The sequence below is a fragment of the Paramormyrops kingsleyae genome, chromosome 15 (assembly GCF_048594095.1).
Source record: "Paramormyrops kingsleyae isolate MSU_618 chromosome 15, PKINGS_0.4, whole genome shotgun sequence".
NCBI classification, from domain to species: Eukaryota; Metazoa; Chordata; class Actinopteri; order Osteoglossiformes; family Mormyridae; genus Paramormyrops; species Paramormyrops kingsleyae.
This window is the reverse complement of record NC_132811.1, coordinates 24,953,775-24,979,717: the sequence shown is the minus strand read 5'-3', so window position 1 is coordinate 24,979,717 and position 25,943 is coordinate 24,953,775. Positions and strand designations below refer to the sequence as shown.

The 25,943-nt window shown below is 42.3% G+C and overlaps 1 protein-coding gene across 1 annotated transcript in view; it reads left to right on the top strand.

The window, feature by feature from the left end:
• The window catches only part of faf1 (Fas (TNFRSF6) associated factor 1), a 94,051-nt gene that overhangs the window by 34,676 nt on the left and 33,432 nt on the right, over window positions 1–25,943 (top strand). The window contains exon 7 of the mRNA XM_023821370.2: window positions 12,357–12,462. Coding sequence (XP_023677138.2) covers window positions 12,357–12,462 — 106 coding nt within the window. The remainder of the gene's footprint in view (window positions 1–12,356; window positions 12,463–25,943) is intronic.

Genomic DNA, 25,943 nt, shown 5'->3' with positions numbered 1-25,943 from the left:
CGCTGCACCAATCACAGGAAAACTGGCATCTTAGACAGGAATTAACCTGCATCTGTGACTCAGCATTTTTGTGGTGTGCTCTATGACCGTAAGGTACATTGCTGGTAAACACGCTGTCTAAATTTAAGTTAGTCTTATTTCCAGGAAAAAAGGCACAGGTCACATGGGTCCTTCACCAATTGATTTTTGTGTTGTGCGTTGGCTGGTTATTCTGATACATCGCTGCTTGTCTGGGGTCCCCAAAGATGGTTGCTGGTTGCCAGAATGCTCATCTCATTGGGCTCCTGCAAAGCCTTTTGAATTGACACTTGGGTGTTTGCTGATGGTGGCTACATTGCGCATACGTAGCAGCATTTTAACTCCATGAGAATAAATTGAGAATAAATATCTTAGGTGACAAGGACAAAAACATGCATGATAATGTAAAAGGTTCATGTTAAGTTTTTGGCGTTGAAGTGTTTGTTAATGAAACAAAAAAAAAGCCAAATTCAACTTAGAAAGATTTCCAAAACAGCATCTGTAAACTTTTAGGTAATAACTATGATGGAACATCTTTGTTGTTGTGATAAATGTGTATGAACAAACAAAGGTAATGTGGTATACATAAAAGCGATTTCATAAATGAACTGTAATAGCAACAAGCTAATGTTGAAAAGAAAAGTAGTACACGGTAAGATTACCGTGTATTAGTTTATACATATTACATGGAATTATAGACTATAGCACTTTAAAATAATACGTGATGCTTTACATTAACTGCATCTTCATAATGTATTCATTATACATTCAGAGAACATTCAGTGCACCTTCATAATGCATCCATAGAACATTCATAAGCTGAATGGAAGTATACCGTAACATCCCAACATTCTTTAACAGCTTTAATGCACATTAATAACGGACATTCTATGATGATGATAGTCAAACAATAGTATCATATAATGTTTGTTATAAATGTACATTAAAGCTGTTTATGTATGTTAGGATGTTCAAGTATACTTCCCTGCTCCTTATGAATGTTCTAATTCATTGTAAATCCATTATCCACTGAATGTTCTACGACTGCATTATAAAGGCATTATGAAAGTGCAGTTTATGTAAAGTGTTACCACTTAATCATAACACTGTTATCATAAATCCAGAATGTATGGAATGGCATGTGCAGACACAAAGCTGTTTAAAAATTGCTTAATAGCTTTCAAGCTCAGTGTGCATTCAGTTGTACTGAGCCTGAAAAAATAATACTGCGTAAAATGCAGCGTGTGGCTGCTCTGGGGACTCAAACACCAAAAATGAAGTAAATCGCAAACGGGACAGAGAGAACACTGAATTGTTGGTGCCCTGTGCCTCTACAACGGTTTCTCCCTCCATCAGATTCGTCACTCCAGTTGAGTCATTGTGTTGGGGTGACTCATTTTTGAAAAGTAGTGTTGGGGTAGGAATAACCAGCACCTGTAAAACAAATAAAGGCCTAATCATTTTCCTCAAATATTCCATACTATACTTCTTAGGGGGGAAATTAGCTTCTGACCTGGTCAATGCAGCAGATGTGTGGGACGCTCTCTTTGAATAGCTGAAGCAGCAGCAGATTCCCTGTACAATTTTCCCAGTCTAAGGAAAGACAGAAAACTGAAAGAAAATCACCAACACTTTACTTGATATATAAATACTTATGGTTACTACAAATAATGTAGTAGTACACTCTTACTTAATGTATTAATTAAGCAACTACATGTTAGTTATGTATCGATCCCATGTCCTTTCATCATTAATCAGTCTTTACGGTCCATGTATTTCATGCAGTTACTTTACTTGTTCATGATTTGTGCTTGAGTAGTAACTGAGTTAATACATTACTTGTGCTCCATCAAGTAAAGTATTACCAGAAAATCATTTAGGACAGACTTTGATGTGTGCTGCGTAATTCTCCTCTGCTGCACGTCTCATTTCATCTGACCTGGTGCTATATGGACACCGAATTGCTTTTAGTAAATAAAGGTGTCCTGCGAATCGTCACAAAGAAATGTCTGCTCTTTTTTACTTGGACAACGTATTCGCTGATTAGCGAACTTCACAAGAAGTATTAAAAACAAGCAGTCAAGCTGAGAAGCAGCGGAAGTGCCAATGACCAAGTAACATTAGTTAGTTATGAAGTTAGCTGCAAATATTACGGTTTTATTAGCTATCTAGTTAGCAACAAAGTTTAAACATTGTATCTAGCGTGTTGTTTTCCTGACGTGTTTGGTGATATCAGAAACAGCTGCCTGTCAGCTTATGACTGTTGTTGTGAACTTCGCTTTCAACTTGAAACTTTTTTTTTTTTTTCTTCATTTCTGTTCACTTTTCAGTGACCTCTTCCCACAAAGTGTAAACCAGCCACCTGCGGTTGACAACATTAGTGTCAGCCGTTACTGGAAGGCAGTTTGAAACTGTCTCGTGACACGGTTCCTTTCATTTAAAGTTGTGTTTATAGAACCTTTTTGACTGAAATGGTTCCGAATGAAAAACATTTTGAACTCAAAGGTGTCAAATAACATCAGAGGGTAATAACATTAAGGGAAATTCAGTTTTATAACAATCTGTGACTGGAATCAAAAAAATAAAAAGGATAAAGACTTGTACAGTGGTACCTCAGAACTCAAATTTAATCCGTTCAGAACTCCGGATTGAATCCCAAAAAGTTTGGGTTGTGATCGAATTTTCCCCATAAGAAATAATGGCAAACCAATTAATTGGTTCCCGACCCCAAAAAAATACACCTATATATGTTTTTTTTTTAGCATTTAAACACAAAATGAACTGGATAAAACAAGAGCATATACTGTACTAAACACATCTAAGCACATTTATCAAAACAGTAATTTGTAAAGTAAGAAAATAAATGTATCCAAACAATGTGTAAAGTGATATATAAAAAAAGTGTCCTGCCCTGATTGTCCGCTCCTTCTGTGTGCCACGCCCCCTCGTTAACTCCGTGTGGAATCCCCATATGATCAGCTGTTTCTGGTTGTCATTAGTCCTCTGTATTTCGTCCGCATTTCAGTTTGTTTCCCCAACCCGGTCATTGTATTGTCCGTCTGCGTTTTGCCTGCCTTACCTGTAATTAAACCCGTATTCCCCGATACCCTGACGTCTGCGTCTTTGTCTCCGTTCCATCCCCACTGACCACGACAATATTATTATAATTAAATCTATTAATGGTTTATTATTAATATTAAAATATTTTTAAAATGTATTTTATTATATAATAATAATAATTACTGTTACTGTCTATCATTGTCTTAATGTACTTTTACTGTCTAAATATATGTATTCAGCTAGTGTAAACATGCAGGATGCTATCACAGCGAATGCGAGGCTGAGACTGAAGCGTTACCCTATGTTTCCTCTAGAGACGTGCCGCGTGACTCATTTCCCTGCGCGTACAAGTTATCTTAGGTCGGCGTTCACAGTTTGACTTCTGAGATTCAGATCAAGTTCTAGGTCATTTTTTTTCAAACTGGTTTGTTCGACTTTTAAGACATTCGAGTTCTAATGAGTTTGAGAACTGAGGTACCACTGTATTTTGTTTGGTTACTTATGGTGAAGGTTAGTGCTGTATAGCGTTTAAGGTTGTCATAGTTAGGATTAGGGTTTTGCCCATAGAAACAAATGGATGGTCCACACAAAGATGAGTACCTGCATTGGTGGGGCCCTGCAGCAGTGTTCTGAGCCGTCAGCGGGAGCCATTGCCCATATAACCTTCTCTGTCTTGCCTTATTCTCCACTCTGCCATTTCCATGTCTGCCTCATTGCTCTGTTTAATGAGAACTATTGCTTACATATGACATGACTGTGTGCCTCTCACTGAATATCTGAAAATAAAGATCTCGGCTGGCTCTTGGAGAGTCTTCCCCATCAGTTAAAAATCAGAGATCATATCCGTTTGTCATCCAGGCCAGCTAATATGACATTGCTTGCTGAAGCTGTTTGGATAATTCTTGCTGTCATCAAAGGGTAGAACAATAGGGCTGCTTCTTAGTCTGCCAGGGGGGCACCTGCTAATGACCAGCATTTCCACCCACATCTATGTGTAAATAACTCCTTTTTGTTTTTTTTATTATGATCAGACTTGAACACTAGGTGGCGGTGTGTGTTTGTTTAATAGAGGCTGTCAGCCTTGGTACATTCAGCTTAGGATCAACATTCCTGCGAAAATGAGAGCACATAATTTACATTTTAAAATAAAAGCTATGAGCTGACCTCTGGTGTTTTAAAAAAAAAAAAAAAAAAAAAAAAAAAAAGACCCTTTGTTAAGCATCTTTTTAGATGGTTATTTTGCAGATTTTTCTTAAAACTCTAAGTAATATAATTAATACTATATTATTACGCTCTCCTTTATTTTGGTGTGTGTTTAAGCTTTTTAATTTTATTAAGCAATTAAATACTCAAATACTAAATTTTGTTTTTGCATGTTTTTTTCCCCCCCCAAAGAATCAATTTGGAAAAAGAAAATATTATTAGGAGCTTTTATGTAATTGCCTGAATTCTGGTGGACTGTTTTGATTAGTGGTTCTTGTTGCGATGACACTTGCAGATGAGGCTAACGTCTCCCTATAGGGGGCGACTTTGCCAGCTTTGCCCTCTGACAGTCCGCTATCGGCAGCGGCAGGCATCTCTTCTGGCCTGTTGCTGTGATGGTGCTCCCTCTGACCGCCAACCTGGCTGGTTGACCTTTAGTGGTGGCGGACTGGTGGATACCGGACTCTAAAGATGGCGTTACAGGAACGTTACAGCCATCAGAGCCTTCCCGGGTTCGAGGGTCGACTGGGAAGAACGGAGAAGGAGTGAGAGAGAGAGAGAGAGAGAGAGAGAGAGGGGTGCAGCCAGTCTGATCCGTAAGTCCTTATTAACCAAAGTGTTTCCAGTGCTTGCTGGGTCACTCATAGCAAGGGGGGTGTGTGGTGTTTAATTATGTGTGTTGATTAAGTTGGCGGCCGCCCTCAGTGGGGAGCCCGGGGGGGACGGCTCACCGCGTCACACGGAGCATCTGAATGTGACTGTACTGCACTCAGCAATACATGCTAGCCCTGTTGCTCTCATTTAGGTCAACTTGCCATTTTTCTTTCCAATACAGCCCCCCCCCCACTTCTAACATTGGTGCCAAATGTACGGCTTCACACCTGCGGTGGACGTCAGTATGCAGTGCGGTTGCGCTCATGTTTCCAGGGTGTCGTACTCTAGCATCAGGATGGTCAATGAAGTACCAGGTCCGCTCCTCTGCAGTCGTGCTCACCGCTCTCCACGCTCTGTCTGTTGTGGATTTTTTTTTTCCTCACAGCTCTAGTTGCTCGTTATCCTAGAGAAAGATATTTTTGGCCCGGTCTGCGGGCACGTCGCCGGGACGTCTCGTGACCTCATTGCTGTCGGCTTCCACAGTTGGTGCTGCAGCCTCCCGCTGCCGTTAAAAATAAGTGCCGCTTCCGCCGCACGGCTCTTAGGACCCCGCCGCTCCCCACGCTCCTGTCAAGTGGGATATAAATACCTGTTAGAGCTGGGGGGGGGGGGGCGTCCACTGAATGGGTTATTGGGTGGGGGCCTTAAGTGATGATCGCTGTGACCTCACTCTCTTTAGCACTGAACAATAAGGTTACGTTAAACATTTCTGAAGCTCTTGCTTATTAGGAGATAAGTCATGAATTTAAGTAAGGCACATTTTAATATATGGCTAAATACGTGTCAGGCTTAAGAAGGTGTCCATTTCTGCCTTAAAAGGCTGACTTGGGCTGCTCATTTCCCTTAGATTCCACTGCTGCCTGGTGCTTTATTTAATTTAATCAGTCTTAAGTTTGACTCTTCGTGTTGGAGAATCAGCCTTGTCGATATGCCCCCCCCCCCTCCCTGAATTGTCTGCTGGTGCGGGATCCGAGCATGCTAACTGTACCTGTAAACATGGACCTCACTCTGGGCTGCTCTCATTAAAGGTACCTGCATTTAATAGGCAATTAATAGGTAACAATCAGTGCTTTTAAAACTGCATGTTTATGATGATGGAGAAAAATAGATGTGGTGGATTCAGCTTAAAGGAGGGTTCTGTACTTTTAATTGTTATGCTTTTTTCTTATTTTCTTATTTCTTTTCTTATTTAGTAAGATGAAGTAATGGTGCATCTTCAGTTCACCGAGGCTTTGTGCCTGTATCTACACGTGTGTACAGCACCGTGATCTGAGACACGTCTGGATGTGCATAGGTGCCGCCACAGGGCCCGGCTAATGACCCAGGTGTCTGCTGCAGTTATTTTGAAGCAGCGTTAAATGTTTCCTGCTCTCTTCAGTGCTCATTGGAGGAACCCGAGTGTTCTTACTGCATGTTCTTGTGTATGTTCTTACTGTGTGTTTAGCAGATTTCAGTTACATATAAGTTATTGAGGCAAGAGTTATTGGTGAATTTGTGGTTCTTAAGGTTAACGCACTGAAATGCATTTGAGCCCCAAATGCCACCCTGCGTAACTGGTGTGAGGGGTGCAGCTTTGGGGTGATGCTGGTGGAGAAAAGCGCTAGCACTTTTAGAACAGGTTCTGTGGGTTCTGCACAAATCCCAAGATTTGCTCGTCATATTTCCCCTATGTCGAGTCGCCACCGAGAAGCATTTTATTTTTCCCAACTTTGAGATTACATGGCTGTGTTCACTCTCCGCTTACAGCCTCCCTAAGACCTTTTAAGTTAACTCTGCGTCGCGTTCCAAGTTGCTTGTGTTTGTCCCGGACTTTTTTGGGATCACTTCAGCGCGCGGTATACCGCTCTGCAGAACCGTGCCGCCGTCGATGGGGGCGAGGCGTCTGGCACGTCTCAGAAAGGCAGCGTAACGGAGCCCGTGCTGCGAATCAGATGAAGAGCGCCGTGCAGTCTCCTGCCTGCATATCTCCGCATACCTAAACCAAACAGATTAATCAAACTGTTCCACACTTATTTCCACAGCCACCCCCTCCCATTTTAATCCTCTGTTTGGTTTGAAATAACCGGTGGACTTTGTGCGAGCGTCCCTTCCCAGCTCGCTACAGAAATCCGCTCTCGGATGCCCAACTGTCCCTTTTCCCCGTCGGCTATGTTGACTGACAGTCTACAACAAGGTGTGCGGTAAGCTTTAATCTCTTGCATAAATAATAGAGGTTGATGAATAATTTAATATGCTTCATCTAGTTCCATTGCCTCCAAGATGTCTGTTTACTTAAGGTTATTTTAATTTGAACCCAGACTTTAAAATACAAATGAGTCATTACACATTTGGTGTTTATTCCGTGCCTCTCGCCCCTCCCCCCCACTCCCCCTGCCAGAGTTTATCCCAGTGCAGATACAGTTCAGGCTCCGCCACAGATGCCGGCTGTCTCTTGGCAAACCAAGCAGTGGAAACTATTAACAATTAAAATGCTGATTAGTCTTGGGACAGAATAACAGGCCATGGAAATCTCCGCCATGGAAGACCGCCATCTTGAATTAGGCATGTATCCTGGGAAGCATGACTGACCTCGAACGGTTCAATTGTGCCTCGTTGGACCTGGCACTACCCACAAGTTGCGTCATCTAGTGGCCGAGCCATTGGATCTCAATTTTTGGTGGCGGGGGGGAATGCAGGCCCCCATTTTTGGCAGGTACCTGGGGTCGCTCTGAGCCTCGGGGACACGCTTTGCGAATTGAGGCTTATCTCAGCGTAAAACCAATCTGTTGTTAATGCTCTGTTTTTTAAACGCTTTATCGCTAAAAAATGTGACAATTGTTCCTCGTTCACTCATCGGAGGAAAAAAATGATGGGTATTACATCAATATGACCGCTAATTCTTTAAAATTATCTGCCTTCGGGTATGGAGCCGTCTGTTGCTGTGGCCCGGCTGCCCAGAAATGCACAATACTCTTGATCTAAATGTGGCCGTATGCCTGACGGAGCCTGGTCACTTGACCGCCTCTGCGGCTCCCCATCCCCCTGCTGTCAGGGTTACCCTGACGCCTCATAGTGGGGAAAAGGCCCCTCCTCGAGTTACATTGACGATGAAGATTTTTGGCAATATAATGTCCGATGATGCGTAATCACCATTTCAGTGCAGGGTCTCTCAGGTGAACTTTCATTTCAACTGATCTTTCCCACCATCCGCAATTGGCTGATTTAAATGTGACGCTGCAGCGTTGGTCAGCAGGACTAATTATGCAGTTCCCAGCATACTTTGCGCCACACTGCACTTCAAGTATTGTAAGTTAATATGTGTACAGTGGTACCTCAGTTCTCGAACTTAATCCGTTCCGGACCCACGGATCGAATCCTAAAAAATTCAAGTTCTGATCGAATTTTTCCCATAAGAAATAATGGAAAACCAATTAATTGGTTCCCGGCCCCCCCAAATTACACCTAAATATGTTTTTTTTTTTTTTTTTTTTTTTTTTTTTTTTTTTTTTTTTAAGCATTTAAACACAAAATGAACAGGATAAAACAAGAGGAGCATTTTTTTCTTAATGGCTTCCAAAATGATAAAGATCTTATCCCAACATTACCCCTGTCCTGCCCCGATCGTCTGCTCCTTCCGTGTAGCCACGCCCCCTCGTTAACCTCGTGTGGGATCCCCATGTGATCAGCTGTTTCTGGTTGTTGTCATTAGTCCTCTGTATTAAGTCCGCGTTTCAGTTTGTTTCCCCAGTCCGGTCATTGGGTGCGTTCGACTTGCTTACAGCGCTGGCTTAAAGCAACGCATTCTGACCCTGACGCAATGCATTACGGTTAGATGCATTGTGACCTCTCACCCAGCTGCACAAACTGGAACCGCCTCCGTGACGACACTCCTTTGCCCTTATTGGCTGAAGAGTATAGTTACACGCATGATGTTTGTATCCCAGGCAGTTCCGATGTGTAGTCTGCTATTTCTCCTGAATATCACGTAAAGCAGTGAGAACTGGTTTTCAGTTAATTTACCTGGTAAAATAAAGTTTAAATAAATGACATAAATGCTCTAATAGTACACGTAAGTTAGTGATTTATTTATTGTTAGTTACTGTAATGTTGCGCTGCTTTATTTGGTTAATCGTCCAGTCTGTGAAGAAGGCATTCAAGTAAGAATTGCATTGTAGTATGACTCATTTCCTGTAGCATACAATTTATATTAGGTCAGCGTTCACGGTTCGACTTCTGATATTCAGATCGAGTTCTAGGTCAAACTGGTTTGTTCGTGAAATGTGTGTGTTTTGTTATAACTGATAACCATAAGTATTGCTTAAATAGTTGGTTTACCTGGTTGTGCTGCTTTTAGTATTAAACCAATAGTGGTTGTTAATAAAAATAGCAACTTTTATTTTAAAAGCTGACATTTCCTTTATTAAAATGACTCACACTCGCACATTGTTTTAAATATGCAACAGATTTTCACCGACCTGTTGGATTTTGTTTTGTCCGGACGTTATTTGTGGTGTTCAGCTTGCTTTTCTGACACTCATTAAAGCAACGCCATTGAGTATTATTCTGAGAGAAACGGCGGCCTAGGCCTCTCTGCTCTAACCATAACTGCCATCCAGTATGACACCTGGCCACCTCTAGGTTGGTTAAATTCTAGGGAACGCCAGAAGGAATGATTGTGATTCAAGATCGGTGTTGGCACCTCCTCCCCCGCGCTGCCCTCGGGCTCTGCCGTTAGCCTCCTTGTCCGCCGCACATTTCCAATTTTCCGTGTTAGCTACAACAAACATTACATTTACATATTGATCTCGTTCTTTTAGTCAGTGTAAATATGCTGTCATTACAGTAAATTTGGGCTTCTGTTAACATAGGCTTGGCCAGATCTTCTTAGCTTTAGGCAGTGATTGCATAATCAATGCCTGTGGTACATATTAATTCAAGCCACCCTATTCATTTTCCCATCTCAGACCTGATTAGCTCCCAGGGCTGCCCAAACTTCCCCTCCCTATTCCATCCGAAGGAAGCTTTTCTCATGGCACCTCACTTCTGCTCTCCTGACTACCATTTGTTTGTGTTTCTTTTAATTGTAAATCTTTCTATTAATTTCTATTGTAGGAACTCACATATTAGTGATATGAAACAAGAGAACGTTTTAAAACTCCCTTCTGGTCAGTTTCTCACTGATTCTCCGACTCATCAATCTTCAAAACAGCAGTGTCCCTGTCTGAGTGCAGAGGGGGCTTTTCCCACCGCTCTGGGGTATGGTTAGTAACCCCCCCTTTCTTTGTGTCCTTGTTTGAGCGTGGTGGGGGCCTTTCGTGCTGCTCTGGGGCCTGGTCAGTAGTGCTGAATGATTTGGGGAAAATATCTAATCGCGATTTTTCAGACATAATGTGATTATGATTTCATTTGTGATAATTTTTTTATGTGTCAAGCTTCAGTTCAGTATTCAGTGTGTAATAGATATAAAACATGACACAGCATTACCACATGATACCATCAAAACGCCAGGATGAGAATGTAAAGATGAATGGCTTCCAACATGTATTTATTAATTAGCAAATTAGCAGAGAACAATCAAAAGTAAAACAATTATCACAAAAGCTGTGACTGATAAGTTAATTGTAAAAAAAAATTATAATTCAAAATTAATTTAAAATTAATTTTATAAAATAAAATGATTCCAAGTAACAAGACAAACAACAGTGATCTTGCCGGTAATGCAGCTTGGGCCCCTTCACTCTAGAACTACCGTTTCTCACAAAAATGTACGTCAAACTACTTTAACTACCCAGCAACACGTACTTTAGCGTATGCAGCCCTCTTCTTTGTGTTAATGTGCCATTAGTGTTGTTAACAGCAGCAAATCTAACACCTAAACCAAAAAGCCGTAATGTTCCTAAGAGAGCAGCTTCTCTGTCCTGAAATTGTACAACTCAAAAGTTTTCAGAAACCATAGGCATTTTATAAAACATTGAAACAGACGTACTTAATCGATGACTACATGTTCGTCAACATTTCCACTTTTTAACAACTGTATAAAGTGATGTTTTCTTAATACAAATCAACTCAGGTGAAACTATAAAAAAAAAAAAGGTACGTCTTCTGGGTTGCCAACTCGCACATCTGGCGTGACACTTGCGCTTTCAGACTCTCACGCTCAGGCAAGAAATTTTATGGCAAATATATATGTATAACTCCATTATGAACCTGAAAAACCCTGTGTTTTATTTGAAATAAGTGAAATGCACTCTTTTTGGCTGAAGAAAACATATGTGTCACTTATTATATCTTTTTCAAATACTAAAACCGTCCACTGTAGTAGCAATTCAAGTGATCAGTTCTTTTGGTATTTATGTTAAAGTGAGGCTTTTATTTTTATTACCGTGTGAGATTATGATTAAAACCTATACTTAAATACTACATACATACTAAAATATGACATAAGCACAATTGTATTATGGGTTTTATGCCTTTTTTGGGGTGACTGCTCTGCTGCTGTGAGGATTACTGACTGTCCTATTGTTTTCTTGTTGGGTGAGTGGTATGTTAATGAAATAGCCCATTAACGAAAATGAAAGGTGTGGTACGCAGAAGTGCATGCTGCTGGTGGTTAAAGGAGGTCGTAGTGGTTCTATTGATGAGGACTTTTCTGTAAACAATGCCTGACCATGAAATAGGTAGGTAATTCACATATAGCTCAGCAGCAGAATCAATATTTTTTCGCACCACAAAAGTAACCTTTTCCTTGGCCTTCAAGTGTTTGTTGTTTGTGGGCGTATACACAGTCGCCTTGGACCACTTCTTATTGGTAAACATGACTGGCACCCGAGGAGCATGGCATTTCTGATTGGTGAGAAGGACTGTCACACAAGGCACACACAGCATGAATTTGTAAGTTTTAACAGTTTTAAGCGCTAGTTTTAAGACATGCTGTATAACACATGTCCTAAATCGCAGCCTTTGTGATTTCCTAAACACGCTTTTTCAAATTGAGATTTCGATTTGAAATTGATAAATTGTTCGGTCCCTGTCCGAGCACAGTGGGGGCCGTTCCAGCCGCTCTGGGGCCTGGTCAGTAACCCCCCTTTCTTGGTGTCCCTGTCCGAGCACAGTGGGGGCTGTTCCAGCCGCTCTGGGGCCTGGTCAGTAACCCCCCTTTCTTGGTGTCCCTGTCCGAGCACAGTGGGGGCCGTTCCAGCCGCTCTGGGGCCTGGTCAGTAACCCCCCTTTCTTGGTGTCCCTTTCTGAGCATGATAGGGGCCTGGTCACCTTGGCCCCGCCCTCCTCAGCTCAGGCTTGCCTGGACAGAAGCGGCCGCCTGTGGTGTGGAGGGCTCCGGGGGGGGGGGGGGGGCCTTCGCAGGGAGGAGAAGCACAGGGCGAGTCATGACATGCTCTGCGCTTGACTCTGACGCACGTTTTCCCCTCCCTCTCCCTCGCAAGTGCTCAGCAGGAGGCAGCCAGCCAGAACTTCCTGCTGATTGTGAGCCACCGCGAGGCCCAGCGGGACTACAGCCTCAACTTCCCCGGGAGCAGAACTCTCCAGGAGGTGAGTGCGGGCCCGGCTCGTTACACTCTTCTGTTCATCCCAGCAGCCCCTGGGAGGTGTCACACAATTATTATTATTATTATTTATATACACGTATTGCTTTGCCATGCCAGAGACTGCCCATGCATGATTATATTTTGCAATTTTATAACCTTATAAATCAATTTTTTGTTGGTGGAGCTGATTTGTTCTTCAGCTACCAGTACTTGATGGGAAACGCAGGGTTAATCTTCCTGCCCGTGACCATGGGGCATCTGTGCTCTTCATCTTGTCCTGGCTCCGGTTTAAAAGCCGGAGAACAAACTCTGTTAGAAATGATAATCTGAACAGGCGCCCCAATATAAGAATGTTACCCCAACAGGACTGGGACCCTGCCGGGTTCCCTGGGTTTTAGTGTCACCAGCATGGTCAGATAACCAGGTGCAGTTTACTGCTCCCTGTCTGCGTGTGAGTTTGGGGTTTGTCGCTTTCTATTCCCGTAATTTCTTCATTAACTTTCATAGCATATAGCTGTGGGCTTCTAAATGACCCAAATGCTGTTTGATCGGAGGATAAATTGGCATTTGCTAGATGTGCTTGGGGGGGGGGAGGTGTTTGTGGAGATGGGGGGGGCACTTAATTTCTCTTGTTGAAATTAAACACTGGATTTGGGAGCAGATGAAATATTCATAGATACTGGAGACATGGGCTGTGTGTTTGCCCAGCATTTAATACAGTGTCTGCTACCGAAGGGTCTGGCTGGACTGACTGTCCTCTGAACGGTGCAGAATCACTCACATCTTTACGGGGCCCTGAGAGGCCTGAGGTGTCACATTCTGCCCCCCTACCTGCGTCTGGTCCCAGGAAGAAGCTCTGAGGCACACCTAAACAACATTGCCTTTTGTCTCCCTTGCCCATCCTTGATAACCTATGCAGAAGGATCTAAAATGGCTTCATCAATTATTCACAGCAGGTAGCCTGGTCCGTGTTGACTGTAACAAGGTCCCGGTGGACTGACAGAAGTGCTTTAATCTGCTGAGGCTGGGGATCTGTGGAGAGCCTCATCTGAAGCCCGTCCAGTTGGTGACTGGGGCCGAGTTTTTGCTCTCGGAGGATGCTGGTTGCTTGTTGTTTTTTATTGTGTGTGTGTGTGTGTGATCACAGTGGTCTAGGAGCCAGGCTTTTGCTTGGCTGTAGAGCCAACGGTTTGGGCCCTGTTACTGTGGGACAATACAGTGATTTTGCCAGCTGGGTGAATTTCATACATACAGTTATTTATATATATAGATTGCTGTTGTGCAGTGTAGCCAGTTTGTAATGTTTTGAGATTTTAGATGACTAAAGCTGGCTTAGTGTAGTTATCTGTGGTTATTGATGAAAACAGCATGCGTTAGATGTCATGGTGAATTGCCTACACACAGTCAGATGCCTGGTCAGTTATGCCTAACTAGTAGGCTTATTGTATTCTCCAAACAGGGAATATATATTGTTTTGGGACCGGGCAGTCGCTGCAGACACGTTTATCGTTAACACAAAATACTTCCAAAAGTGATTAAAAAATCTTTTTTTAAACTTTGCAGAAATATTGTATTGGTGAACAACTGGAACTGATCACATTTTGAGATAAATTGCCCCAAAATTGAAGCAACCCTTCTTAGATGGCATTTGACCTTGTGAATGTGATGTCAAAAAGTATTTAATTGATCTTAGTGCTGCTTCACAAGAACATTATATGGATGAAGATCTACGCCTCATATCATATTGAGACAAATTGCCCCAAAAACATAATTATTAGCTTCTCCAATACCATTTTTCCCCAAATGAAAAGCCATATTAATTTCATTATGCACTCCTTATAAACATCTTCAGGTGACCTAATTGCTTTATTAAGAGAGGGTGTGGCTTAAAGTGAGGAATGCCTTAAATTCAGGTGTGCATAATTATGAGGCAGTTTTTTTCAATTGGGAAAATGGAACAAAAAACAGACCTAATAGATGATGAAATGGAAAAAATAGTTAACTGGCTTTCAGAGGAATACAAAACAATTGAAATTGCAAAGATGTTGAGTCAGGATCACTGCACATTCAAGAGATTTTTGAGTATGAGTCCCCAGGGACACAAAAAATGAGACAAAAACACACAAATTAACTGCAAGAGACTTAGGAATTAAACAGGAAGTATCCAGGAACCCTTTAGTCTCAAGTGCCATCATATTCCAGAACTACAACATTCTTTGACTCTGCAGAAGCACAAGATGCAAAATGCTTTGCATGATTGGCAATGTCAGAAAAGCAGAAAACCAGCCATCCTTAAAGAAAAACATGAGCAAAAGCATCAAGACAAAGGTTTTGTGGGTTGATGAGATGAGTGACACTCATTGGAAAACCTGTGGGCCTTCCTAAGAGAGGGGGGTTTACAGCAAAGCAGTACACACGTCTCAACAGTCTAGGGCATTTCTTGAATGTTTCAGCCAAAATTGGGTGCAATCATATTAAAAAACTAACAGTCTGTGGGTATGAGACTAATACAAGTCTTAGAAAAACAAGGTGGTTATATTGGCAAATAAATGCATTCTAAGGATTAAAATCTTTTGTTAGCTGTTGAACTACTGAATTCATTGCTTCATGTCATAATCATACAATCATACTTTTGTTTATGAAATAACCTGGAAAAACAATGTATTTCCGAGTTGCAAAATTGTGCACGCCCACTTCTTGGAAAAATCATTGTATTTCCTTTTGTAACCTACAGATCAGTTTTTCTTTATATAACGTACACATTTACAAGGAATGAATTGAGATCACTTAATGTTGTGTGTATTAAAACGTTAAAAAATCTGCAAAAAAACACGTTTGCAAAAGCATTATGTACACTTGCATACACTATTTACTTTATTTGATCTTTAATCGATCTTATTATTACTTCATAAAACCATTATATGGAGGAAAATGTTCACCTGAAAATCTACAGCTTAGGCCTTCGACAAATTGCCCCAAAGTTGAAATAGCCATGATAGGCCACAGCAGAGGGCAGACAGAAGGCTTGTAGACACCATCTGAGTTTCTTTTTTTTTCCTCACACTTAAACAGAGACATTATACAGGTCAGTGATTCTCAAAGTACGGGGCACAATATGCTTTTCTGATTATTCTAAAATAAAGTTTATAATCTTTTTTCATGGTTGGCAGATTCTGTCAGCAATCTGGTAGCCAGTTGGTAAAATTAATTGTGAGGAACTCTGCAAATTTTTTGTGGGAGAATTTAATTAAAGTTGGGCTTTTAATAACTATGAGTGTGTAGGGTAAGCTTGGGCAGTATCATGGTAATATGTGTTAACTGCAGAATTATCATTTGGTATATTTTGGGTGAACCCCCCCCCCCCCCATCTCAGCAAGATTCATTATGAGAGAATTTAATTGCGTCACTTATCCCCAGTCCTTGTCAGTGTTGGCATGTGAAAGAACAGTTGCAGATCTGGTGAACATGATTCCATTAAGACATACAAGGAGGGCTATGTAAATGGCCTGACCCTGTAGCTGAGCACCATGTTCACTCTTAGCTGTGTGTGTGTGTGTGTGTGTGTGTGAGAGAGAGAGAAGCATTCCAATGTACCTGTGCTCGTACTTGTGGAGAGGTGGGTAGAGTGTAAGGGCGCTTTTCCACCACACAAAGTATGGTACTTTCGGTACTTTCGCATTTCCATTGACTTCCGGTCGAGTTCCAGTACCGAAAGTGCCAAACCAGCTGGGGTACTTCTTTGGTACTTTGGGGTGGGACTTGCAAGCGTATTTGCTGTTGATTGGTTATGCAAATAGCCTGCCACTGACACACAAAATACAACCGTCATCTTTTGAGACACACAGCGAACAGCAAGAAACTAAATAAGAAGCAGTAGAAACAAAAATATAAAAAAGTAAAATGGAAGGATGGACAAACGAGGTAACACAGGCTTTAATCGGCATATGGTCGGATGAACAGATCCAGCGGGATTTGGATGGCACGACTCGAAATAAAGTATTTGCCGTAATAGCAAGCCGCTTGGAAGAAATGGGCCACACGCGAAACACCGAACAATGCCGCTTGAAAATCAAAAAACTTATGCAGGACTACAGGAAAGTGAAGGATCATAATAACATGTTTGAATTCAGTGAAATAAATACTGCGCCGCGCTTTGTGATGTCAGTCAGGGGTGATCACTGATGATGTCATTTGGTGCCGGTACCAGTTTTTACACCAGTGGGAAACCAACACAAAAGAAGTACCATACTTTTGGTACTTTATGGAAGTACCGAAAGTATGGTACCTGGTGCGGTGGAAAAGCGCTCTAAGGAATGTTGGGGTGGTGCCTTCAGTTTAACCGCAAATTTTTTTGTGAAATTTATCGTGGTTGACTACAGCACTGACTATCAGTTGGCCAATCAGTGTAAATACTGTATGACCAATTTTATAAGCTGATGAAGCAGTTTACCAACTAACATTTATTTTTGTCCCAGCTGGTGTATGGTGATGTGGTGATGTCGTATTCTGCTGCTGTTTTTTCCATAGTACTCATTTGAGAGGTATCGTAAAATCGTGAAACAGCTCTACATTTGCATTTATTTTTATTTTGCAGAAGCTTTTGTCCAACATAGCATAGTTGTGAGGTGAATGGCACTTCATGAACATACTTGCTGTCACGGAGTCAGCTAGGCATGATTGCGGCTAGGCTGAGCTACCAATGAATGTCCATTTACCAGTGCACTACTTTGCACTTGTATTATAACAACAGAAGAAAAACAGACTGATGTGAAACACGGCAATTGCAGTCTGCATAACATTTCATCGCTGTCTGTATGTTTCATTTTTGTCAATATATTTGTCTCAGTCTCAATTTTTGTGTAGAGACTTTAAATTAAAAACTTATCTGATCTTTTTTAACCAGTTAGCTCACTTGGAAAATCCAGTCAACAAATTTTATACACCATCGGACTGCTAATAATATTGTACTTGTCACACGACAAACACGCGGTCCATAGATGGGTCGACTACGCTGCCTCAGCTGCATATTCTCCCAAACATTCTGCAGTACGACATGACATTTCGGCCAAATCGGCCACCTCCCAACTCACTTTCCATCCACAGTCATGTCTCCCGCAATAAATGAATAGGTATAGTGTCAGAGTTGTGTGTCATGACTAGGACATTTGGGTTAAATTCGCTTTCACATTTTCAGTTGATTCGTTTAGTAATTCTAGAAATTAGAATTATACCTGGGGGTATAGGAATTACATGTAGGAGGTGGTGATGGAGCAGTCTGGGGATTTTATTGCTTTTATTGTTGCTCCAATAGCATCTTTTCTAGTTTCCATGACGTTTTGGACTGGGAGGATAATGTATGGGTTGGTATTTTGTTCCCAAAGTTAAGTGCTATGTAATGACAGTAAGTTGTTACAGTAGTTCTGCTGTATGGAGAGGCTAGTGGTCATCTGGGTTTGCTGGTCATACTCCATCCTGTTGGCACGTGTACTGTGTGGAAACCATGATGGATAATTAATCCTGGCACATGATTGTATGTGTTAGATGCATAATGAATTTAAGTTTGGGTCTCAGAAGGCTGAATCTTGGTTCAGTGCTTCTCTAAAAAATGTTTTCCTGTTGACCACTGGCACTGAAGCTTTTTTCGATTTGCCAAAGAAAATTAAGCAAATGGTGTAATTATATATTTTTTAATGACTATAATTGGTATCTTAAGACTGTTGTTTGCTAACGCTCTCCACTGCCTTCTGAACTCTGTCTGCTGCTTTTCAATTTAAATTTATTCATAGAACTTGAATTTCTTTGAATGTCTGCACACCGAGTGTGAAACCATTTGGCTGGTGGCATACTTATTTGTGAAAAGGGGCCTCATTCTTCTGTTACTTTAGGTTTTCAGGCAGCATTCAGTTTGATGTGCACTTTCTCCTCTAGACATATTTTTGTTTACTGTATTATGAGGTGGAACGCCTCAATTTTACTGTTAACTTGTAGTTGGTGCTTTAATGCAAAAATACATATTTAAGTAATTATGCAAGTAATGTAGCTAGTTGAGCTTGGCGATATCTAAGGAAAGTGATATACACAGACACGCATGCAGGGCACTTACATTTTTTTAGCTGAAAGAAAGTTATTAAAGCATGAATATATTACCGTAATCTGTTGAACAGCTGACAGTTAAAATCGGATATTTGGACGGGTGGGACAGTAAGAAACCGATTGGGGTTTTTTTTCTAGATGGTGTAGCCTGAAAAATCGTAAATATTCTTGTAGACTTAGTGTGACACACTGTAAACAGAAGTGAGGGTCAGGTGAGGGCTGGCTGTTCAGAAACATGTGCATCTGAGCTGCTGGCTGTGTGGGAATAAAGTTACTGTACTTTATGGTGAGGAATTAAAAGCCCAACTGCAGAGTGCAATGTGTGTAAGGTTAGTGCTGATTTTTCCAAAGTCTGGACACAGTAAAATTTGCACAAAATAGATGTTTTTAGATTTGTATTCTTTCTAAATTTTGGTTAATTACTATTTCAGTCTTTGTTCCATCATATATTTTGTACTGGAGACTTATGTGTACTTTTTTGACTAGAAATAATTTGTTGCGGTATTTTGTGATTGATTTCTTTATTTTATTTTGGCAACAGATTACATGATTTGCACTTTGGGAAATATATCTATTAATTTTTGTGAAAGTTACTGAATAAAACAAAGAAGCAGACTAGTGTAAATCATGTTGGCCGTGGATTTCTTCCTGTAGTGTAGTGGCATAGCTTACAGCAACATGACCATTTTCCTATTCTTAGGATGGCCAAAAAATGTGGCTACAACATTTATTGCAGATAATTTGCCATAATAATTGAAATATATTGATACAGATATTAGGGGTGCCACGAGATCTTGCGATATTACAACATGACGAGATTTCTCGTCATTGTGAAAAGCGGTTTTGCGAAAGCACTGCAGATCAGCTGTTGTAAGCATGTCGGTGTCTGACGAAATTACCATAGCAGATGCCCCAGACACTTTTAAATCTTTTGCGTGGCAGAATTTTGGTTACCCGGTGGAAAATATAAACAGCGAAAGGGTGACAGACAAAACAAGAACCATCTGTAAGCACTGTAGGAAAATAATGCCGTACACAGCGGCTAACGCTGCTAATATGCAAAGCCATTTGCAGCACCATCATAGCTCTTTACTTAAATCCACTGCACCGATGAAGAAAACATAAAAAAAATGTTTGTTTATATTGTTTTATTTATATTCTATGTTCAATTGAGTCAAATACGAGAGAAGCCTGTCATTTGAGTTTGTGGTGAAATATTTTATGGTGCTAGATATTTGTTCTGTTCTTTACTGCATATGATGATGGTGATTATTTAAAACATTTCACCATACATCTGCATTACTTAGCATTTTTTGTCTTTCAAATTAATCAAATAAAAGGCTGCTTTCCAGTAATATATCTCCTCTTTGAAATTTTCCTTAAAATATTGTTAAAATATCGTCTCGTTCTCATGAACCTAATATTGTGTCTTGTCTCGTCTCGTGGGCTGAGTATATCATTACAGCCCTAACAGATATCTTACTTAATGATTAGTAGTTGATAAAGAGGAAAAAAATTCAAAGTGGTAGGCAGATACTCAATTTTAATAATGGTATCAGAAAAAATATTGTGCCATCTCCAATATTGTCATATCGCCCAGCCCTAGTGGCTAGCTATATTTTATCAATTGTTTGATTAAATAAAATGAGAATCCGTTAAACTCATTTCATTCTATTTATCACATAGTTAAAGTTTCTTTGTAACTCTCCATAGCTGTTTGTTCCATTATCAAAATGCGATCTTGTAACTGTTATCCAGGTTGGGTTTGATTGTCTTCCTAACAGCTCTGAGGATCGGGATCTGACACATTACTGTTTAGATGGTTGTTGTGAACTGTGGCCATTCCCGGCTCAGCCCATGTCAGGGCCCTTGTGCCTGCATAATGCGGTCCTTGAACCAGACCGAAACGCGGGTCAATCGCGTATCCGCTCAGGGCACGAACGCTGCTTTTCATCCAGGGCTTGAGTTCATAATGAGGGCCTCCTTATTGTTTCCGCATCCCTTGACCGCGGTGATGATCGTCAATCTCGGAGCCCGTTTGCTTGGCCTTCACGTTCCCCAGATGGGTCGGGCTGAGCCGGGCCGGGCCAGGCTCCCCTGGCCTCCTGACCATCACGGCGATGGGCCTGCTTGACGCGTTTGTAACGGTGCTAATTGAGGAGATTAATCCTACAGCGGCGCACTGCCGGCTCCCCTCTCCTACCCGGGCAGATGGTTTTGATGAGCACCTACTGTGATCCTTAAGTGTTTCTGTTGGGATTACAGGAACCAGGGAGGGGTCTCTGTCATGAGTGTGGAGGGGGGGGGGGTTACCAGCAGCCTGGCGGGGGGGCTGGAGAGGGACAAAGAGGAACAAACTGGGCCCCTGTTTGCCTGTGCATGCATGTCTTTAGGCATTCTACTCCCTCCATAGAGAGGAGAAAGCATCACCATGGCCCTCTGGCTCTCCTCATACACAATCAGCTTGCGTGTGTGTGTGTGTGTGTGTGTGTGTGTGAGAGAATACATGCAAGTGCTTGGGCTCGTCAGGTGAGGCGGCACCCCCCTCTTGGCATGATGAGCTCTCTGATACGCATCTTTTTTTGGTTCTCGATGTCTGAAAGTGATGGATGCTGTTTCCATTTCAGGCGGGGGAATGAGCAGAATAAGAAATGCGATGGGATGGTGAATTAAAGGAGAGAGGTGCGCCATGCTCAGCACCCACCCCCCAGCTGGGGGGCCCGTCCCTTTGTCTTAGCATCAGATCAGGCCGCGCTTCTCCCTCCGCTTGTGCATATCAATGGCCCCACAGCCTGGTCCCCTTGTTTGTCTTTGCCAAAGACTGGCTTCGCCTGGTGCCTCCCAGGGAATGGCCGGCCAGCCTCCCTCCCGCGCTCCCCTCGCTTGCGGGGCCTCCATCTCGGGGCCTGGGCCCCGATTGGCATTCCCAGGCAAAAATCTAGGGCTGGGCTAAGCTGCAGAACAAATGTTTGCCAGGAAAGTGCCGGGCAGAATAGGGCTGGTTGAAGGGGCCCAGAGTGTCCGTGACCAGACAAGTCGTTCAGGGGATTTTTCCATCCTCGAGCTCCCCTCTCTGCAGCTGGAGAAGAGAACGGAAAACAAAAAAAATGTTGGGGGTGGGGTGGGGGAGCCCACAAGGCTGAATACACAGCATCTGGTGCTGGTAAGGTTGTGACTGTTTAATGGTAACCTTTTCTCATTTAACCGTAGCTGTGGATTAGCACTTGGCGTATGAAATGGTGAGACTACTACGATTTTTGTCCCTTTAGGATGCGTAATTTTGAGAATATTCACACAGAGATTGATTAAAATAGCTTTAATAGGAAGAGCAGAATAGATCCAGTGGATCCTCTCTGTCTGCTTAACTTTTGTTTTCCCCCAGCCTTTTCTGACAGTGCTTCTTTCAAACAAATTTCTTTTGTACCAGTACAGTCTCGGTGGCTGGTAGGCGCTTGGCTGCCTGAAAAACAACTCAAGGTATTTTTATTTTTTTAGTTTTTTAAATACCGCTCAATAGGTGGCAGCAAGAGGCAGCAGGTGATTTGCTGTAGAGTCGTTGTGCGAGTGTGTGGGGCAGGTTATTTTGAAATGAAATATCTGGCAGTTCAGGGTGACGGAAACTTATGAATTTTTCTGTGTGTTTTCATTTGAATTGTTAATTGCATTTCTTTTCTGCTTAATCCAGTACTAGGAGCAGCGATGCCACCCCTGTTCACCCCCTGATCCGATCAGACCATCTCACTAAATCTCCCCGTAACATTGATTATTCACGCACCTTGATACCCCAGTGTGTAGGTAAAAGTAGTGTGCCTAAAAACTCTCTTAGAAATGCTTCGTAAGTTTCATATCTTATACAGACTGGATTGTTAAACATTCCAATCATCTTGCTACTGTTTTATGGGTGTTGGCATTTCTAAAGTATGGCACATATAAATCCGTCCTATTGGATATAGAATTGGCAAAGCATGAGACCGAGAGGGTGTTCAGTCTTTGACTTCTATTAGGACTTGTCCGTTGGGCATTGGATGATTTACACGCACGCTTTTCCACTGGGAGACATGTAATTGTTAGGTGTTTTTCAGCATGTGATTGAAAAGAGCTTCCCAAAGAACGAAATAGTGTTCACTGCCGAATAGTTACAATTCCCCATTTGTGTTTACATCACCCAAAGTAATCGTAGGTTCTGGGCACCCAGGAGGATGAAAGGGAGTATCTGACCTGCTTCCTCTGGGTGTGAGACTAACAGCTGTCCAATACATGTACTTTTAAAGTATATTGTAAAGTATAAATACGAGAGATTTCATATGTCTCTCCTTCAGCAGTTCAAGTGTATGTGCTTGATCTTACATGACTTTTTTTGTATAGTAGTTGTTTCTTGATTAGTATTTAAAACCAAAGTCAGCCCTGTTTCTGCTTTCACATGGTCTACCAGCATTCCTTAATGCAGGGGATTATAATCACTAATGTGTTATGACAACTGGAAAGACCAGATTCATCAACATTTATCGTTTTCCCTTGTTGTCTCCCACTCTATTCAGTTTAGTTAAAAACAGGGTATCAAACTGAGTGTTTTCCTTTTCTAGCGTGTTTTATTTGCAGTTATTTGTGCTTTGTTCTGCCCCAAAAGCCTATGAATGTGATCTTGAGGGCTGGGAGGCCCTGGCAGCTGTGTTTCTGTCAGATTCCACCTCAGTACTCCATGCATTTTAGGCCTTGTTTTTTGTGCCTTCGTTTTCCGACTTGGTGGGAACATTGCTAATTATGTGTTTTGCAGGAGTTGGCTACAAGGATTTTCATCTGCTGTACAAGTGCGTCAAACAAATGTGCATTCAGCTGAAAGTACGACAGTGTCCCAGTGTTGTTTGTCCTCACCGGTTCTGGTTCCTCTGCCCATGCCTATGGTATCGATGTCAGTAGGTGTTTGGATTTATGGAATTATTTCTACTGACACTTGTTTCGATTAAATCTGGGCCTAGTTGTACCTGGCAGCTGGTTGTGGATGTCAGTCCTCCCTTTCCATCCCACTGTTTATGTCTGAATTGGTAAAATTTACTAGTGCAGAAAAATGCATCTATCATGGTGAACAGGCTAGATCTAGACCAGGATAATAGATACGATGTACTGTGTAGAATGGGCTGTGATGTGAAGTGACTGGGTCACCCTGGCCCTCTGATCCCCTAAGATAGTCTTTTCTGTTGGTTCTCCTTGATAATCCTGCAGTTCCTTTATGATTATTGTATCATTTATATTCCATCACCTGCTCACACTACTCCTCTGTTACATCGATTGACTTAAATTGGGCTGTTTACTTGCAAGGAATCTGAGAAATTAAAGGTTAGTGGTTGTTTCTGATCGTTATTTATTTATTTTTTAATACAGTAGATCATTGATAATCCAGTGCTTACAGAGAAAAGGGCCTGCCAAATTCTTAAAAAGCTCAGAAAGAAATGCTTTTGCTGGTCTTTTTTTAGAATTGCATGTTAATGTTTGCGGTAGTGTCACAGTAATTATCTTGCCCATTATGTTTCCGAGTCATTTTAAAAGTGCAAAGGCATGTTGTGCATAGAGCTTTTGATCCTTGGCCAGATCGTGAGTTGTTTAGCGTAATAAAGGCCCTGTCGCATGTAATTCCTGATAATGACAGGGTTACATCCCTCAGAGCATCGGCGGCCTTGGCACCATGGTGCTCATTAGTCATTCGTAATGGATGCTTCTCCCGTAAGGGTCTAGCTACAGCATTTTGAACACACAATCTGGATTTGCTTTCTTCACAGATCCTCTATCTATAGACCTCGGAATTTACTACAACACATCCTCAGATGTATCTGCTTGTTCCTGATGTCTGTGGCGTTTTAGGCCGTGAAGACTCACCGCCTGCAGGACGACCTGGGAGTACGCGGGAGTCTAATTACGTTTGCATGGGAGGCATGCTCAATATGGGGGCGTGTTCAGGACATGGTGGCTGCTGCTGGGTTGGGTGGGTGAGCCCAGGTAGAGAGTTGGAGTCAACGGCAGCTGTCAGCGGTGACACGGTTTCTTGTATCCCCCGGGCTGCCACGACCTGCGACCTGTGGCGCTTCATTACAGCCATGAGCCGCTGTTTACGGCTGCCTGCCGGTCAGCTCTCTCCGGCCAAATCCCTGTAGCCCTTTGGTCAAACATAGATATTACACTCTGTAATAACATTCGCCACCGCGCTTGACCCCGTCTCACTTCATAAAGGCGCTGTGTGTGTTTGGCTGCGCTCACATGCGTGTGTTCCAGCGAGACAGAGCTGCTGGGGAAGCCTGCGGGCAGGTGGGTGGGAGTTTTCAGCTGGCTTGAGTGTTCCCTGTCCCTAAGTCCCCTAAACTATTTCTTTGCATTTTTTTTTTATTGCAGTTGGAGAACTTTGAGAATCATCATATGCTTTATAACGTTCTAGATGTTAAACTTTGGAGGTATAAAATAGTAAACATATTTTTTTTTATCACTGCTTGATTCTTCGACTTTGCTTCCACATGACTCGAAGACCCACCTAGGGCAGATTGTGTTTTTAGGGGTCAAACATAATTGGCCGCCGCCTTTAAGGTTGAAAGAACTTGAGAAAGGACTCCAGAATTCTTGTGCAAGCCTGAAGTGCTGCACAGACTAGTTTGAGGATATCATTGTTGTCCTATGCCCATGATAATCGAGGAGTCCATTATCCTATGATGTTTCCCTCTTTTTAACCTCATTCTGTAGTTTCTTGATGTACATGGCATGGCTTGAACCCAACGTACCTGTCTCTTCTCACGTGGTGTCACCCAGAACTTGCTCCCCTTGTGGTTTGGGGAGGATTTGGCTATGTACAGAGGAAGATTTCCACCCACAAAGGCGCATTTACTCTGCATCAGTATCTCCACCCACAGGACTGTGCATTCTGCAGGGGTAATGCGCTAGAATCAGAGGCCAGTGAGCTCTGCCGACGCCCGCTTTGATCACTCTTGGCCTCCTCACATCAGATTGGCATGGCGTTTCAAACCCAGAGGCCACGACTGCAGGCACAGCATTGAGGCGGCCCTGTGGACTGTGTATTTGCCCCGAGTGTCATTAAGTGCGGATGCTCCCTGCTTGAATGGCAGAAGGGAAATACTGTTCATTTTAGAGCGGGAGGCTGTTGTTCCTGGGAATTAAAGCTGGCATCTGCGGAATGCAAATAACAGAAGGCCGTTTCCATCATTCTACGTCCCTTTGTCTCCCTGCTCTCGTCTGCTATGGGTACAGCTCACACACCCTGCTTGCATAATTCCTGCGGTCTGCCCCTTTCTCCAGTCAGAATGACGGACCTGCAAATTAGATCCCAGATGGTAGCATCATGTTTAATTGGCAGAAGCATTGTAAATGGATGGATGGATGGATGAATGGGTTGGT